Raw genomic sequence first — 18,272 nt, forward strand, 5'->3', positions numbered from 1 at the left:
ACTTTAAAAAAACGGTAGCTATGTGAAAACATAATGGTTTTCCTCTGGCAACACGCAAATATTGCATTGGTAATTAAAGGTATGTGATGATGATAGCTAAATGTTTCTTTGCAGGGAAGATTTGCTGGAACATTGATTGTTGCATTTTCTCCATTCTGTCTGCTCTCGAAAACGTTCTGATTTAAAAGCTGGAAGTAAATTCATTCTAACAAAAATGAGTCCTGCCAGTTGTCTACACAATCCGTTTCTTTCACTCACATACTTATACTTCAAGTCTGTTAGCATGGATTAAAGTTCTCAGTCGCCACGACTGATTTCAGTCATTTGGATCCCATAGAAGTCAGCATGTCTTCTATAGAAGAGTGTCCTGCACCAAAAATATTTTCGGTTATTAGTTATTTCAGTCTTCCAGAAAACCCTAATGATCTCAGATATTTAATAAGCAATCGTTAGAACGCCTCAATCTGCAATTTCTTCAACTGGTTAGCTGTATGGCTACCAAAACATCATAATTTGACCTAGTCCTTTCACACAGTTTCACAAATTACATATTAGGACTTGGCAAAACTTTTCAGTCGTGAGATTTTATTTTGCTTTAATCCATGCTATCCATTTTCAGATATAGTACCGGTAATCATTGCTATAAAGTGTTTGTTCAGTAACATGGGTCTCCCCATATCTTCAGTAAACAGAATTTTTAATTTTAAGCAGTGAACTCCGCTATTTTGTCTCATTTCCAGTTTCACATGTTTATCTTGTAGGAGTTCTTTCCCTGAAAATGTATAACTAAAGAGATGGAGAGGCAGGGAGACCCCTCGTTACTGAGCAAACACCCTATTATTCATAGCAATGATTATTCTGAATATAGAGCTATTTTTTAACACTTATTTACACACACACAGCTTCTGTTCCGATTGCGGTGAAACTAAAGACCCGTCATCACAAGAAAGGTACTGTACATAACAAGAGGCTTTCAAAGTATGTCTTATTCATTAAGATACATTTATTTACAAAGCTGCTTTGTAAAAAATAAATTTAAACCATTTAAACAGGAATAACAATCAAACTAAGTATGACAAATTATGAAGTTACTCTGACATCAAACAGGTTTACAGCAGACGCCACAACAGAGTTGCAAATGGAAGCAGAACGGAATCGCTGACGAAAAGGCTCTTCTAAAAGGTAAGGTTTCAAAGCTCATTTCCATCTCTTCCTTGCTCTGCACATACTGTCACTGTGTAGTGTGTATAGACATAGTACAAGAGAATGTTTGCTCTTATTGTGAGAGCCTTTCATAGACATACTGTACAGTTGTAGATTCACAAAGAGGTGATGTGTGTGCCTTGATTCACATCCTCAAAGATTTTATATACTGTATATTACAAAACCATGCAGACATAATAGCTGCCTATAAAGCACTGGTGGTATATAGACTTGTGAGTACAAAAATAATAAAATGTATTCAAGTTTTAGTAAACACAAATGCAAGTGACATTTGCCCCACAGCCAAGTAGGGTTCTTCCTTTTGGTAAAAAATAAAAAATAAGAATCTGACCAAAGAAAATCCACTTCTTAAAGGAGAATTCCATGCTAGAAGGCTTTCTTACCTTTCTTTGTAGTCGTTACGTCCCCACCAAAGAGGTCCAGGTGTTTTTTTGTGCAAAAGCTCCTTATTGGCTATTTCCCCTACCATAAGCCCTCAATGAATTGCATTGAATTGAATGGGGCGTTGTGCTAATTTGCTTATTTCCATCGAAATAAGTAGTAAAGTGTGCCGCTTGGGATATTATTTACCGGTACATTATGAAGAGAGGATATATATAATTTTGAGCGATGGAAATAAGCAAATTAGCACAACACCCCATAGCCCCATTCAATTCCATTTCAATGCCATTCATTGAGGGCTTATGGAGGGGAAATAGCCAAGAATGAGCTTTTGCACAAAATAACACCTGGACCTCTTTGGTGGGGACGTAACAACTAGCCTTCTAGCATGGCATTCTCCTTTAAGTCTCAAATAACTGGATATTAATTAATACCGGTAAATAACCAAAATGATAGTCCTGCTTGGTAGCTTGTTCACGTTTTGTTCACCTCAGAGCCTACTGGACTGCAGGAAATTGTTTACTCTTTGGTCTTTCACAAGGCAGAGCCATATTGCAAATATTGATTATTTGGTAGAGATACCATAGTATTTGAATTCTCCACCATGTTCCTTGAAGTGCATTCACATTCATCCATCATGTCTTGGATCTCCTACACACTTTGATATTAGCTTTAGTGCACTGATGAATACAAACATACAAATGGGTGAGGGAGAATAGGGTTGGGTTGTACTCAGGAGGGTGTGGTCATAAATTTAAATTCTAATTTGAATAGAGGCATAAAGTCAAATTCAAATTTATTCCTGCTTGACGAGTTTGTATTCCCGTTTGATTCTGGCATAGGGGCCAATGCTGTCATCAAAGACGAAGTCCCATAAAACACGGCTCCAGGAGGTGTGCTGTGGCAGGGAGTCGTAGTATTCTGACGCAATTAGTTTCACCTGGTGAAAAGAAGTGTGGTTAGTTACGTTATAAGATCATGGGTATGTCTACACCTTTGATCACCCCCCAGGTCATCTTTGAGCAGGCCACCATTGGACAGGTTAAGAAAATTGTGTCTGACCCCTCCCATGTACTATACCCTGAGTATCGGCTAATGCCATCAGGTAGGAGGTACAAGGTCCATGCGTGCAAATACAATAGGTACAAGCATTCCTTTGTCCCTCTGTCAATTATGTTATGAGGTGATGTTCTTCCTCTTTTGCACTAGGTATGTTGGTGTGTGGTTTTTTTATGTTGTACGGGTCACTGTGTTTTTTGTGTGTTGTCTTGTATATTCTATCTGTATGCTGCAGGGCGGGTCCTTGGGGTCCAAGACAAATTTCTCCCTTGGGAGACAAATTAAAGAAACCTTGAACCTTGACTATCCAACCTGCCTTTTCAACTTCACATACCAGAGAAGGCTTTGAGAGAAACAAGGTCAAATTAAGTCTTGACCTTGACACGGTCAACTACAACAGGCTGATGGGAGGCATTCCACAGTTTGTTGGCCGCACATTTACTGTACATCCCCCCCCGTCAGTGTGCAGGAGAAAACATATTCTACAATGGTCAGTGGTGGAATAAGCACGGCCTAAGGAGGCCCCTAGCAGGAATTTGGGGCCCCCTCATCTTTAGGGATGGAGCTCGTTATTTATTTTTTTTGATAACGAGCACCTTATCGAGACAGGTTCTTATCGAGCATTTTAGATTATTTGGTGGAAAGACAGGAGATGACAAATTCTGAACAGAACCAGTATCTTTTCCTAGGGCCTTCAAAAACAGTAATTTTGTAACAGACGGAAGGCAATTGACCTTTTTACTTTTGGAAGATATAGACGAAACTGTTAACTGGTTAATGTGTGTACAGTCACTTTAAAAGCTTAATTGTGTTTACCTGGGCAGTGCCCGGTGGCAGGTATCAATATACTTTTAGACCGACATGTTTGTGCCAGCATTTGATTTATTTCTTGATCGCCTCTTGTCTTGATCGTTTAAACATGACATCATGGGCCGCTATGCTTGATGAAGAAAGCGAGAGCAAGCACTCAGTTGAGTAATTCCACGTAACGGGTGCACAGTTCTGGAAGACAAACTGTAGGAATGAATACCATGCAGCACTCACGTTATATCCTTTAGGATTCTTGTTTATTTTTCGATTACCCCAGCAGGCAACAACAGACGAATGGATGTTTCGGCCCGGAGGCCTTCTTCAACTCAAATGCTGGGGAAATCCTAAAGGAGTGCTGGTATTCATTCCTACCACTATGCTTGATAACAGGCTCGATAAGCCAACACTTGATACCAGGTACTCAATAAGCTTATCACATTTTTTGGGGTATCAGGTTTCAAGCTCCGTCCCTACTCGTCTTCCTAACATCAGATGTCCCACTTGGGACCAAAATCTGTCATTTATGATTATCTAGAGGCGTATCACTTTGAGGCTGCAGTTAATCAGTTATAAGGTCTGCCCTGTCACCTGATAAATGTTTGCATTTGATAAAAACAATTGTGGCATGGTATTTCCCAATACTTTATTGACTTATAGGAGAGTACTGGATGTAGTGGGAGCAATACCTACTGTAATTCTCTCTCCCTACTACTATTATTGTGTAATAATTGTTGCACAAAATCTAGTAATGAGAATTAGATCATTTTGTTTTCACAAAATTATGATCTTTCAGGAGGTGTATAAATGTGAGGTTTTGCTATAATAACCCATTCTGGGCGGGAACCCATGATTTTGGTGTTAGCATTATGTTATGCTTTAGCTAAAATAGCAGATCTACGAGCTTGTAGGTCTGCTATTTTTAGAATCTGATCTCAGGTCAGAATGGGTTAATAAACTACTGTTTCACATGAGTGCAATAGGGTCTCACCTGAGGTAGTTTGCTGCCTGGTATACTTGGGAAGTCATGATGCTCCATATGATACCCAACATTGAATGTGATCCAGTTCAGTGGTCCGTAGTAAGAATATGTCTCATGTCCCTTCATGAACATGTAATGCTCTGCTATGAAATGTCCAGAGAAGGGATGCAGCCCCATACACAGGATAGTACCTGTGATTAGATAAACAATGGGCTTAATTCCCCACAGATAGTAGATGATGAAGTCCACCGTTAACTGAAACACGGCATTCTGCACCTCTAGTTGAGAGACCGGTTTAGGATTGACCAATAGGGGCCGCAGAGCATAGAAAAGGGGCTGGAGGAAGAGCCAGAGAACCTTCCTGGCCGGGGTACAGAAGAACCATCCTTCAACATCCGTAGGGATGTCCACATCCAGTTGGTCGCCCCCCAGGTACCGATGGTGGTCGATGTGGTACTTCTTGAAAGAGGCGGAGTACGGCAGCCCGATAGGCAGGTTGGCCCACATGGCAAACCAGCGGTTCCACTTAGCCCGCTTGTTGCCAAACGCCACGTTGTGAGAGATGTCATGTATGGCAAGGGTCAACGAGTGATTAATGCAGCCCCCAAAGGCATAGGCCCAGAAGAGGATCCATTTCCAGGAGAGGTTGTGTACCATGTAGCAGGCTAGGAGCTGGGTTAGTACCATGCCCGATACCACCCACTTCAAATGGGGGTCCGGACCCATCAGGGACTTGATCTCTGGATACTTGGCTGAGGAGAGAGGTGGTGGGAAACATAATGAGAGAGGGAGATGGTTGGAGACAAGATATGGTTGGAGACAAGAAGCTCCATACGGATATGAAGTTGGAGGTAATGGGGGTAGAGGAAGCGTAAGAAATTATTAATTTCTAGTTATCTACACTTCCTCTTTTGTATGCATTTACCTTCCATCTGTCACACTAAGGAAAGTCAAACAGACCACTGACCAGAGAGTTCAGAGTGATAGATGCAAATGTAGTCTGCTTCTTTGCTTTAACCTCATTTGTATGCCTCTGTGCAAATCCTCTTTTACTGAGCAACAAAGAGATTCAGGACACTGAAACCTGGTTTCAGTGTCCAGAGACGTGATGAAAAGGTTTTCTAAGAACAAGTTGGACTCCACCCTCCAGGCCAAATCCTCTTTATTTAGTAATTTTTTTGCTCAAACCATAAGTCATTATGGAATTCCTTCATTCCTAGTGAGACCCTGAAAGTCACTTAAAAAGTCTAATAGCTAATTCAATCACTCAGTGCACAAAGTCTAAATAAATAATCCTTGTTGCACAAAAAACGTATTTGACCCATGGTGGTCTGTGTTAAATTGACATCATTACCATGGTTCACACACTCGGGGCATACAGTTAAATCATTAACCACATATCAGCAAACTATTCTAACTCATCAGGTAATGCTATCCCACTCCCACACCTTGAAAATACAAAGTGCAATATAATACTCATACTTAAAGTGGCACTATGTAACTTTTGCTTTTTAATGAATAAAATGTAATGTCCAATGTGTATGATAATTCTATACCGTATACAATTAACACGTAACATACAATTGGTTGTCTTTTTTTTAGATTGCGTCTAAAGTCTTGTCTCACCTAGACACAGGATCTGACACAAATTTTGACAACAAGGTCAAGATCCCCTGAGCAAGCAGAGGATAAATGTCAGTGGTAAAAATGTCAGCACTGCACGGGTAGAAGAGGAAATTTACATAGTGCAGCTTTAATGATGCCGAACGGTGAGAACATTATTTTAAATGTACTTTTATACAGGGTTTTCTGTTGATACTGATGCTGTTGTGTCTCCCGACACCAAATCTATTCAGAGTCAAACAAACAATTAAACCATAGTGGAATGGAAACTTTTCATTGTAAGTCAATGATTTACCTGATGTGCAATGATGCACAGCCATTCTTTGTGTGACTAATTACAGTAGGTGGTCCTAATTGCCACTGTCATTTTCCATAGAGGCAACACACAAACGCTATAAAATATTAAATTTTAACTACAGCGGGGGCATGATAAAACCAAAACCATGATAATAATTTATGACCCAAGGGTGTCTCAACACCCCATCAGGTAGACGTTTTACTCCAGAGCAACAATAGACGGTATGCGCATGCATGAAGTGAATGGGAAATCGAGTGGCAAAGTGACTTGGCAAAGTGAGTTTAATGTTGTTTAATGCAATCAGATAGGACTTTTTTCTTTTGGATGTATGGGCTGTCAAGGCCAGAAAAGTAGTTTTTTGCCACTCAGTAGGCGACCCGCATAACGTCCGCATATGATGATGATGTCACGCGCATACCCTCTATATGGCTATTGCAATATAGGTATAGTAGGCCTATTGGTCAAGGCCAAAGAGATTTGACATGCCCACTCAAAAGTGTGTTTTTTCCTGCTTTATTTCACACACACACACACACACACACACACACACACACACACACGCGCGTTTAATTTGACAATCTTTGTTGAGGGGTCTGTCGCTAACAATGCCTCCCCTCTCACTCTTATTTGCTGTGAGTCGAGAATGTGTCTTGTTACCTAGGAGGCATTGTCAAATGCACCTGCTATCAGCATGTTGACATTGTTTTAGAAAGTCGGGTAGTCAGAGAAATTATCCACTTGGTATTTCACTGAGAATAAATAATAATCTATGGGCATTGGGTAACCTTGTTTTACTAAGATTTATATATATATATAAATAAATAAAAGGGAAGCACAGTCAGGGTGACCCGATCGAGGCTAAACAGGTTCCATAATTATGTTATATGATCTTGTTTTATAATATTCTGTGTTAGGCTACCATGGCAGGAGAGGAATGTCATGCAGGGATCGAATGTCTTAGTGTGAGTCCTTTCACTTATAAGAGCATGTTTTTTAGATGTTCTCTCTAGTCTAGGCCTATAGTGGCCTACCTATATTCAAGATTACTATTAATTTAATCTGATATGTGTCATGATCTTTCCACCAGCTTCGTTAATGCTCAATTAACAGTAGGCTACAATTTTCCTCTCAACTCAAATTATGGAATAACTTAATTTAGCAACTGAAGTGAACAATCAGAGCAATTAATGTATAGATTCAACATTCATATTACGATTTTCTTTTTGATATAATTTGAAGGTTAGACTGGATTTTTTTTTCTTTCCGATAGTCATTTTCATCGACCACTGATTTCTGGACTTTTTAATGCCCTAGGCTACTCTCGTCGTACTATCGTAGTCTATCACCTAATGATTAGCCGAGCCTACTGCCTACCTCAAATCCATTGTGGACATATGACTGGTTCTGGTTCAGCAGTACAGTTTGTAAACTGGTTTAACCGGCTACGCTTTATAAGTAGACTGGCGTCAGGACAAAAATCTTAAAAATGGTCAAGTGAAGAAGACTTGTCTATAAAGTTGTCTTTAAAATTTCGGGTTCATCTTACCCAATATTTCTTTTCTTCTGGATGTGTGAGGCTGGTCATTGTAGACCCATTCAAAGTCCTGTCTCCCACCCGTTTTCCCCATTTCTTTCCTTGCTATGTTGTTTGGACGGGGGACGAACATGCGACTGCAGGCTATGTAGTGTGTGTCTTGTGTCATCAACCTTCAGTTTCGGGTCACACCCACAGGTACGGTAGATAAATGTGTAAGGAGCGATCAAGCCCCTCCCATTAATAGGGAACAGGTGACAGTGGCACCTGTTCATATTTATTTTACTCTGCAGTGCCAGTCTGCATGGACAAATTTATACCACTAAGTTGGAGAAGGAATACCTGTTTGTTTTTGTGTGACTGTTTGTTTGTTATCATCAAAATGCTTCTAAACCCCACATCAGCTACTATAAGAGAGAGATAGATAGAGATATAGATAGTAGTATTTATTTTACAGTACATTTCAAGCCCAACTCAATACAAAAACTGTCAAAGTAAGTTTCATGATCTTTCATCATAACATTTAGAGACGTACAAATATACACTTCTATATAGCCAAAAACAGGAAATCATCCCTTTTCCCCCTCACTGTATATGTTTCTTTTCCCTTTTTACCTCCTCTATGATGAATTCCTGTTCTGTTCTTGTGTCTATTTGTGTCTCTAAATGTTTTGATGAATTGAACAAGGTGGACCCTCTTGTAAACAATTAAGTGTAATGCTTTATTGGGTCGTCCACTCACAGTTCTTAACAGTCTTTGTATTGAGTTGTGCTTGAAATGTACTTTAATTCTCCAAACTGTTGTGTTAATACATATTTCAATCAATCAAAAAGGGGGTAAATAACGGGGGGATACACGCACACGCACACACACATTTGTGGGCGTGTGTGTGTGTGTGTGTGTGTGAGAGAGAGAGAGAGAGAGAGAGAGAGCATTATGTATGTGTCACGTGTGAGTGAGTAAATTAAAATCTACTTAGAATACAATACATAAATACACAAAATAATGATACGTCTTATAACCCACAATGTTTTAATCGTAGCAGACCATCAAACCTCTCAACCAATCACTTGTGTGAAATCACGCGAGAGCTTGGAACTGGAGCATAGTGGCGACGAGAGCAGAACAACAGTGTGGACTGGAGAGTTGTGTTGTGTAGAGAGAGAGAGAGGAAGGAGGAACAGGCTGCCGAGTTAAAGAACGGGGGGGAAGCACACAAAAAACACTGAAAGTGGCGGGGGAACAAAGCACCGGGGATTTCGACATGATGGCGTCGGGGGATACTCTGTACATAGAGACGGATGGCTCGGAGATGCCGGCCGAGATCGTGGAACTCCACGAAATAGAAGTGGAGACCATCGAGACGACTGTGGTCGGGGAGGACGACGACGACGACGATGATGATGAGCACCAGCCCATGATCGCGTTACAGCCGCTGGACACGGACCACCACTCGATCCACCACCACCAGGAGGTGATCCTTGTCCAGACCCGGGAGGAAGTGGTGGGCGACGATGACTCTGAACTGCACGACGACGGCTACGGGGACCAGATCCTCATCCCCGTCCCGGTGCCCGCCGTGGAAGACGACTATATCGAACAGACTTTAGTGACGGTCGCTGGGAAAAGCTCGGGCCGGGGGAAGAAGGGGGGAAGTGGAAAGAAAGCGGGCAAAAAGACTTATTTGAGCGGAACCGAAATGGGCCGAAAGTGGGAGCAGAAGCAGGTCCAGATAAAGACTCTTGAGGGGGAGTTTTCAGTCACGATGTGGGCATCTGGTAAGTTCAGAGTCTGGGTTGGAATAACACTCATTGTTCTCGGTGTGTCTGCACCCCGCCACTGGGCCTCGTCTTCTCCGAGGAAATTTTGAATCATTTACCACGTCGGAACCACTTTATATACCCCCTGAAATGTTTTTGTTTTTATGGGAAGCCATGTTTTATGTGTTGATGGGCGCCGCCATATTTCCCCGGTTTAGAAAGTATGGCGGCCCGAAAAAATGGCGTTTATTTGGGCCGGGGAAGATGGCGGACGGTGTGGGGGAGAGAAGTGCACCGCTGCTGGCTGCGGAGCTGCTGCTAGGCCGCTGTGGCGTAGTTTAACATGAGAGTAAACGGGAGGGGGAGGGGCCTGCTTTAACATGACAGTCTGTGGAAGGGGGAGTGACAGGTTTAACATAAGAGTCAACGGGAGGGGAGGCGCCTAGTTTATCATGACAGTCAGTTGGAATAAGGAGGAGGGGTCGGTTTCGACGGTGTCGAACTACTGTCAGTGTACTGCAAGCAAACAACAATCACAAGACCCGACCCCACCACAGGCCACACAACAGTGACAACACACACCAAAAAGGAGGACAAAATCCATAAATAACTGTGATTAATTATTTTATATACCGGTACTGAAAAAAAACAACTTAAACTGATTCATATCCTCTCCGTTCTCTGTTTTCCAGAACGTGAATATTTAAAGAAACGGTAGCCGTTTTGTTAAAACAAAAACCCCATATATGTCAGAGTCTGCTAATCAAGAGATACTTAATATAATATAAAATATAAAAGGATATATTGACTTTAAGCCAATGACTGCATCCTTTTTATTAGCCACAGATTTGAGTTTAGAGGATTGTAGTGTAACTTCAATGTATAGCCCTCATAGATTATTGCCATTCCCATCCAGCACCCAGGTTGATACACATGACACAACACAACCTTGTAGGTAGCCGCAATTTGCAACTCTAGATTTTTTTAATAATGTGGTAAATCTAGAGTTGCAATACCCTCCATTGACTCTCCCTCCAATTTGCGTTTGCGATCTGCTTGTCTTAAACAACGTTAAACTCACCAACATTGCAGCTGTAGTCCAAACTTGAATTATCCTCTTTCAATCTGCCGAGCTTGTTTTTCATAAAAATCCCCCATAGACATGTTATGAGCTACTTTCTGTCAAGAAATTCTGTGATACTAAAGGGCAGTCCATACTGTCTCCGACTACCAAACTTTTCGTCGGAAAGACCAAACTTAAATTTTTTCTCCGAAGTAGAGTTCGGAGAGTCACAACATCTGGGAGTGCAGCTTTCAGAACAAAAATTCTGAGAAATGCGTTTCCGAAGTTGCGAGTGACGTCATGTTGTAGTTGTACCGGAGCTTTCCAACGAAAAGTTTGATGGTCGGAGACAGTATGGACGGCCCTTACGTGCTGGAGTTTGGAAGCGCTCGTCATACGTCACTGAACGGCCCTGCATGCCATCTGTTTCGCAGTTGCACGAGCACTTCCAAACTCCAACACAACAAAAAGAATCACTTGCACATCATTTCTTGACAGAAAGTAGCTCATAACATGTCTACGGGGGATTTTTATGAAAAACAAGCTCGGCAGATTTGAAAGAGGATAATTCAAGCTTGGACTACAGCTGCAATGTTGGTGAGTTTAACGTTGTTTAAGACAAGCAGATCGCAAACGCAAATTGGATGAGTGGGGAGTCAATGGAGGGTATTGCAACTCTAGATTCATCACATTATAAAAAAAATCTAGTTCCAAATTGCGGCTACCTTGTAGGGTCACTGAGCAGTTTCAGCTCAATCGTATCACAGTTATTACAAGATTTTGTTTTTGAGTGTGCTGTGGAAAGTATTTCCATCAAAATATACTTAAAGTAGCTAAAGTAAGTGCTCATTATGCAGAATGTCCCAATTCACAAGTTCAATATGTATACGAATCGTTTGAAACTAGTGGATCTTCAAACTCACAACGTGTTGCATTGCGACACGTAGATCGTCCATTTTCAAATAGCCCAAGTATATGGCTAAAGTGGTTAATGCATGTTTTGTAATAATAATCAAAATCTACAAGTAACTAGTAACTAAACTTTTCAAATAATTGTAGTAAGTTTTTCTTTGTTTTTATGTCTGGAGACCCCTGTCCAACACAGGCTTCAGATGCGCCTCCTCAAGACTGGGCTCAGTTCTGAACCCATTTGATTTGGCTTTAAGAACCTATTGCTACCGCATACCCGTGCCGATGTCGACCCCAGGCGGGGTTTGAACCCACAACCTTCCTTCTGCATTGTAGTGGAGTAAAAGTACAATATTGTAGTACTGTAAGTACTGTACATGTATTGGAAATACTCCAGTAAAGTTACATACTTTCCACCACTGCCCAGAACAAGGGTTCAACATTTGACATGTTTCAACTCTGTCATCATTGCACATCAGTGCAAGTATTCTTCACTACTTTTGCAGAATGTTTTCCTCTGAATAATGCTGCTGGGGATCAATTGTTTAAGTGTTTCCACAAATTATTAGGAAATGTTCACCTTTTTGTAAGATTGCATTCATGATCGTTACATTATCGACTATCTTAAAATATTTAGCGTGAAGGTGTCAAAAGCCAAGGAAATGTGTGTCACTGTTATGTGTGAAAAAGTTAGTCATTTGCCTTGGTTCTCGAGCTGCGTGGCCCATAGGTCAGGAACCCATCTGCTGTTTACATAGCGTGAGGCAGCGTGATGTACAAGTAGAAGTAGTACACCCCTTGTACATGATGCTAGCATGTTGCAGGGCCTTCCCCCAATCCAACCCTTGATGCTGAGTAAAATTAAGCGAGGCATTGGGTGCAATTTTATAATCTTCAGGGATGACTTTGAAGGAACCCCGACCAGTTTCAGGGTGGGCAAAGTGGCTTCATAAAATTAAATAGAATCACAGTCCTAACTGTTTAAAGGTAGTGAAAGTGGTATTTTATGGTCAAAACAAAAAGGTTTTTATGAAAGCTCTCTATATCAGTTTGTTCAATAATCCCCACATCTCTCCAAAATGTGTGCAAGTTAAACACACACACATTCTGTTTTTTAATGCATCCCCGATTCCCCAGACATTTTGACCACCTCATACATGGCAATATGGCATTGTGCATGAGGCTCCTGAACTCGATCCCATTGAGAACCAATGATCAGTAAATCTGCAGAATAAGAACCTTACACACATGCAAGAAGTAGTGCGCATTTCTATGGAGAATGTGGGAACCTCATAGATCGTTGCTAGAAATGTGTTTATAATGTCAATGCAATTGAAAACATTAAACTGTTCTATTGTTAGGTGACCCATGGCATAAATTCAATTCAATTCAACCTTGATTCGTCATATACAGCTTTTAAAACGGTAGCAAAGGTAGCAAAATGTATTTAGGTAAACTCCATGTATAGTTTTGATGGGTGAATGCAGGCAAATTTCATGTATATGCAAATGCTCACAAACAAAAATATCCCAAAGGATAGAGAATAGATAAAACAAGACCTCTCATCACCCCCCCTCTCCCACCTTTTATACTTAATTTATATTAAAGTTAATTATTTAAAAAATATATATTATTGTTTGTTTACCAATTATTTATATTATTACTAGATATTGTGCAATACAAGGGGGTTGCTATATGAAGTTTTATGAAAGACAAAACATTTTAAGGTGCCATGCTATCTGTCAAATTCAGTAGACCTAGAAGCATGTTCATCCTTGGAAAATATATTACCATGCAAGACAAGTTAAATAATGGTCAGGTTCTCATCATACACCAGGACAAGTTACTGTTGATGTAACCTACAAATTGCTCTTGGCTTTTTCATTTTCTTTTTATTTAAAAAGATCTCTTCTCATTGCTAGATGACAAGAAGGACATCGACCACGAAGAACAGATCATTGGTGAGAACTCTCCTCCAGATTACTCTGAATACATGACGGGGAAGAAGCTCCCTCCAGGAGGTATCCCAGGCATCGACTTGTCAGACCCCAAACAGTTAGCAGAGTTTGCACGGTGAGTGATAACTAGAGATTAAGTTTTGCAACACACACAAAACAGGCAAGAAATTAGAGAACACTGATGTATAGTTCCAATTGTGCTGTGCTGGTTAGCAACCTACCGGTACATGGAATTTTTTCACAGAAGCCATGCCTCCATGAGGCTGATTTAAAAAATGTGGGGTTCTTCGCTGCCTACTGGGAATGTCTCTAGTCTGTCCTAAAAGTAAGATATCAAAGGCAAATTGTATAACAAGTTCTATTTTCATTGTAGAATGAAACCAAGAAAGATCAAAGAAGATGATGCACCCAGGACGATAGCGTGCCCACACAAAGTAAGTTAATTGTTCTCCATCTCACCAGCATTTATTGTACGAGAATTGTTAGACGATTTATGTATTTTCCAACTAAGCTTGTCTGTGGTCACTCATAAATTAAATGTTTGACTTATACCAATCTTAGAAACAAAAACATAGCATTTGCATGTTTATGGGCAGAAAATCCTCAACTGCTTCAGTCTGACACGAGTCTGAGAGGCAATATGAGCTGCCATTTGAATGTCGTTCTTTTTATCCAAGGGATGCACCAAGATGTTCAGGGACAACTCTGCAATGAGGAAGCACTTGCATACCCACGGACCACGCGTACATGTCTGTGCAGAGTGCGGCAAAGCCTTTGTGGAGAGCTCAAAACTGAAGAGGCATCAGCTTGTACACACTGGAGAGAAACCATTCCAGGTGGGTTCCTTCTCCCTGCCATTGAAGTTGGATTCTTCCAGGGTTTAATGCACTCTACATGGCGGTGGCTCAGGGGTAGAGTGGCCGGATGGTAACCGCAAGTTTGCCAGTTCGAACCCGGGTTCCCCCAGAGTTAGTGTCTAAGTGTCCTTGAGCAAGACACTGAACCCCGAATTGCTCCTGATGTGCTGGTTGGTGCCTTGCATGGTTTCTGCCGCCATTGGTGTATGAATTTGTATGTATGTGTGTCTGAATGGGTGAATGTAATGCACAATCTATGTAAAGTGCCTTGGATAAAGGCGCTATATAAATGCACCAGTTACTCTATAACTTTATATTCTAATTTAACATGTTTTACACATAATGTGGTCCATGATTGTCTAGCATCTTTAACCACTTTGAACCTGGCTGGCATCCCTACTTTGGGCATGTCATAATATTGTCAAGTAGCTGTTTCCCTGTGTATAAGTGGTTAAACAGATTTTCATCTCAACTCAAGCTACTACCTTTGTTGTTGGACTGATCTGAGTTGATTTAATATTGTTTTTCCTCTCTTTTTGTCTCCAGTGTACATTTGAGGGCTGTGGCAAGCGGTTCTCTCTGGACTTTAACTTGCGCACGCATGTGCGTATTCACACTGGAGACCGACCCTATGTCTGCCCCTTTGATGGCTGCAACAAGAAGTTTGCCCAGTCCACCAACCTCAAGTCTCACATCCTCACACACGCCAAAGCCAAAAACAACCAGTGAATAAACTATTGCAGACGAACCTAGGAACAGTGCATCGGAGGACTTGTATATCTACTCCCTCACAGATGTCCTGTTGTGAGATATGAAATTTCCCTTTGTATTGTTTCTAGGTAAAAGAGGAAAAAAAATTATGAAAAGGTTTTAAGAGAGAAATTAACTTTTGTACAGAGGTGAAGATGAACTCTTGAGAACCCCTGCCCCCCTCCTACTTCCTACCCTACAATGACATTACCTGGAAGGAAAAGCTTACAGTTTCTTCTTGTGAAGATGTGATTTCATGGATCTGTACCCGAAACATTATTTATACCTTAACAAGGCAATTACAAATACAATTTTACAGAAGTTTAGTTTCATTCATCCTAGTCAATAAATTCATTGTTTTTTCAATTTTGTACTTTCCTTAAGTGTGCATATTGTACACTTTCTTTGGCTTTGTGGTAATAATGTATGTAATGTTTTTCCCTGTTTATCTCTTCATGGAGGAGATTTGTATGTCAACACCCTTCCTCTTTTTCCCTGTTTGGAATCCGGGGTAAATAGGGGTGTTCTTTACAGATTTTCATTTTGTAATATGTAATGTCAAATATATCAGAATGATGTAGATAATAGCAATGTGATTTCAATAGTGTTGATTAAAACTTTTTTCCTGCACTAACGATTCAAGCATGTCATTGGCCTTATGATTATCATGGGCCTTATGTCTGTTGGTCCTAGTCAGGTACTTTAAGCCTGAGTTGTGTTTGCACACTTGATTTTTTCAATTTTGAAAAAAAAATTGAAAAAAAAATCCAGGCCCATGAATTAGAGGATAAAGCTCACATGTTACCCAAATAGTTGAATACACAAAAGCTAAGGCACTGGTGTCGTACTTCTGGTTTACCGGAACGGGGTTCAACTCCCTGCTAAATGTGTTGTATTTACCGGAAAAATTTAGTGTTGCGGACGATGAGAAACATTAGCAAGTTGCGGAAATGTTTTTACGGAGGAATTGTGGAAAATTGCGGAAAAAACGTTTCGTTATAGCACATCGTTTTTTGAATTTTTTGAAAAATTGCGGAAATTGCGGAAAAAACGATGGGTTATAGCCCATGTTTTTTGAAATGTTGAAAAAAAGAAGTTAGCCTCGTTTCTCATCATTTTGGACCGTGGGCTATAGCCCATATCGTACGGCATACTATGGCACGCCGTTTTTCATCATTTTTGAGGATTTGGAAAAATGAAAAAAACGATGGGTTATAGCCCATGTTTTTTGAAATTTTGAAATAAAAAGTTAGCCTCGTTTCTCATCATTTTGGACCGTGGGCTATAGCCCATATCGTACGGCATACTATAGCACGCCGTTTTTCATAATTTTTGACGATTTGACAAAAATGAAAAAAATAAAAAAACGATGGGTTATATCCCATGTTTTTTTTAATTTTGAAAAAAAAGTTATCCTCGTTTCTCATCAACCAAATGGACCCTTACAGGTCCAACACTGGTTATCGAAGCGTGCACACACACACACTGTTGAAATGTAAAATTTACATTTCAACGAAAGGACCTGTAAATGACAACACAAAAACTAAGGCACTGGTGTCGTACTTCTGGTTTACCGGAACGGGGTGCAACTCCCTGCAGTGCCCTGCTCAATTTGTTGTATTTACATGGTTCATTGGTACAATTTCATTGCAATTTCCGCAATTTCTTTTGTGACTTTCGCCTTTATTTTATATGGAGGGACAGTCAGTGGTGTAAACTTTATTTATATAGCACATTTCATACATAAAATGCAACTCTGTCACATTCTGTCTCTCCCTCAGTCTCCACACTGGCCTCCCATATCCCATTCCAGCACACCCAGTTCCATTTACACACCTGTTCACACCTAATCAGCCCAGCAGTGAACACTTCTCCAATCAACCTGCTCACTATAAAACTGGACTCAGTACAAACACTCATTGTCAGTTCATAACCTGTGTCACAGATGTCCTGCCTGTTCATGTGTTGACTTTGATGTCATTCTGATTCATGCCTGATTCCTACCTGCATTCCCCTGTGTAAGATATCTCGTAATTCTTTATTAAATACTTTATTATTATACTCTAGTTTGTTGTGACTTTGCTCCTGGGTTCAACTCTGTCTGCATCCTTGACAACTAAAGTACTTCACATATTAAACTTTATTTATATAGCACATGTCATACATAAAATGCAACTCAAAGTACTTCACATGAAAAAAAAAATAATAATAACAAGCAGCGGAATGCCAGAAACAAAAAGTAGGTCAATCTACAATTAGCAAATAAAAATAGCAATACAAAACTAAAACATTAAAAATGGTAAGGAAATTCGTATTGGATAATACATTTTAAATTGATATTATTAGATATTCAACTTTATTGACATTTATAATTAAATTGGTGTCTTTACACTGTAGAATCCATTGTTGTTTGTTTCTGTTGCTTAACTCTGTTGCTTTAACTACATATAAGTGTCTATTTGTTTGTCTCTAAATGTTTTGATGAATTGAACAATGCCCTTTGTTCAATTCATGCCATACTATAGCACGCCGTTTTTCATCATTTTTGAGGATTTGAAGAAAATTCAAAATTTCAAAAAACATGGGTTATAGCCCATCGTTTTTTGAATTTTTGAAAAAAATGTTATCCTCATTTTTCATCATTTTTGAACATGGGCTATAGCCCCTACCGTACGGCATACTATAGCACGCTGTTTTTCATCATTTTTTAGGATTTGAAGAAAATTCAAAATTTCAAAAAACATGGGTTATAGCCCATCGTTTTTTGAATTTTTGAAAAAAATGTTATCCTCATTTTTCATCATTTTTGAACATGGGCTATAGCCCCTACCGTACGGCATACTATAGCACGCCGTTTTTCATCATTTTTGAGGATTTGAAGAAAATTCAAAATTTCAAAAAACATGGGTTATAGCCCATCGTTTTTTGAATTTTTGAAAAAAAAATTATCCTCATTTTTCATCATTTTTGAACATGGACTATAGCCCCTACCGTACGGCATACTATAGCACGCCGTTTTTCATCATTTTTGAGGATTTGAAGAAAATTCAAAATTTCAAAAAACAT

The 18,272-nt window shown here is 40.0% G+C and overlaps 2 protein-coding genes across 2 annotated transcripts; one reads left to right on the forward strand and one right to left on the reverse strand.

Annotated features, from left to right (window-relative positions):
* Positions 1-1,917: 1,917 nt before the first annotated feature.
* On the reverse strand, positions 1,918-8,069 carry degs2 (delta(4)-desaturase, sphingolipid 2). Its single transcript, XM_080783310.1, has 3 exons — positions 7,921-8,069; positions 4,463-5,205; positions 1,918-2,545 (listed from the first exon to the last, which is right to left on the reverse strand). Exons 1-3 carry the CDS (start codon positions 8,039-8,041, stop codon positions 2,402-2,404), a joined length of 1,008 nt encoding a protein of 335 aa, XP_080639436.1. The 5' UTR covers positions 8,042-8,069; the 3' UTR covers positions 1,918-2,401.
* A 973-nt stretch (positions 8,070-9,042) lies between these two features.
* Positions 9,043-15,836, forward strand: yy1a (YY1 transcription factor a). The gene is made up of 5 exons (XM_080783765.1): positions 9,043-9,687; positions 13,564-13,714; positions 13,973-14,033; positions 14,277-14,435; positions 15,003-15,836. The coding sequence occupies exons 1-5, from the start codon at positions 9,174-9,176 to the stop codon at positions 15,183-15,185; spliced, it is 1,068 nt and encodes a 355-aa protein (XP_080639891.1). The 5' UTR covers positions 9,043-9,173; the 3' UTR covers positions 15,186-15,836.
* Positions 15,837-18,272: the final 2,436 nt, after the last annotated feature.

The sequence above is a fragment of the Protomyctophum bolini genome (genome assembly GCF_963924005.1).
Source record: "Protomyctophum bolini genome assembly, chromosome: 15".
Classification (NCBI taxonomy): domain Eukaryota; kingdom Metazoa; phylum Chordata; class Actinopteri; order Myctophiformes; family Myctophidae; genus Protomyctophum; species Protomyctophum bolini.

What these genes read in the sequence shown, in the direction of transcription:
- yy1a (XM_080783765.1), top strand. Translation starts at nt 9,174, where the DNA reads ATGATGGCGTCGGGGGATACTCTGTACATAGAGACGGATGGCTCGGAG. An exon ending in AGTCACGATGTGGGCATCTG is followed by an intron (nt 9,688 to 13,563) that starts GTAAGTTCAGAG and finishes TCTCATTGCTAG; the next exon opens with ATGACAAGAAGGACATCGAC. An exon ending in CAGTTAGCAGAGTTTGCACG is followed by an intron (nt 13,715 to 13,972) that starts GTGAGTGATAAC and finishes TTTTCATTGTAG; the next exon opens with AATGAAACCAAGAAAGATCA.
- degs2 (XM_080783310.1), bottom strand. Translation starts at nt 8,041, where the DNA reads ATGTTCGTCCCCCGTCCAAACAACATAGCAAGGAAAGAAATGGGGAAA. An exon ending in CAGAAGAAAAGAAATATTGG is followed by an intron (nt 5,206 to 7,920) that starts GTAAGATGAACC and finishes CTCTCTCCTCAG; the next exon opens with CCAAGTATCCAGAGATCAAG. An exon ending in CAGGCAGCAAACTACCTCAG is followed by an intron (nt 2,546 to 4,462) that starts GTGAGACCCTAT and finishes TCTTTTCACCAG; the next exon opens with GTGAAACTAATTGCGTCAGA.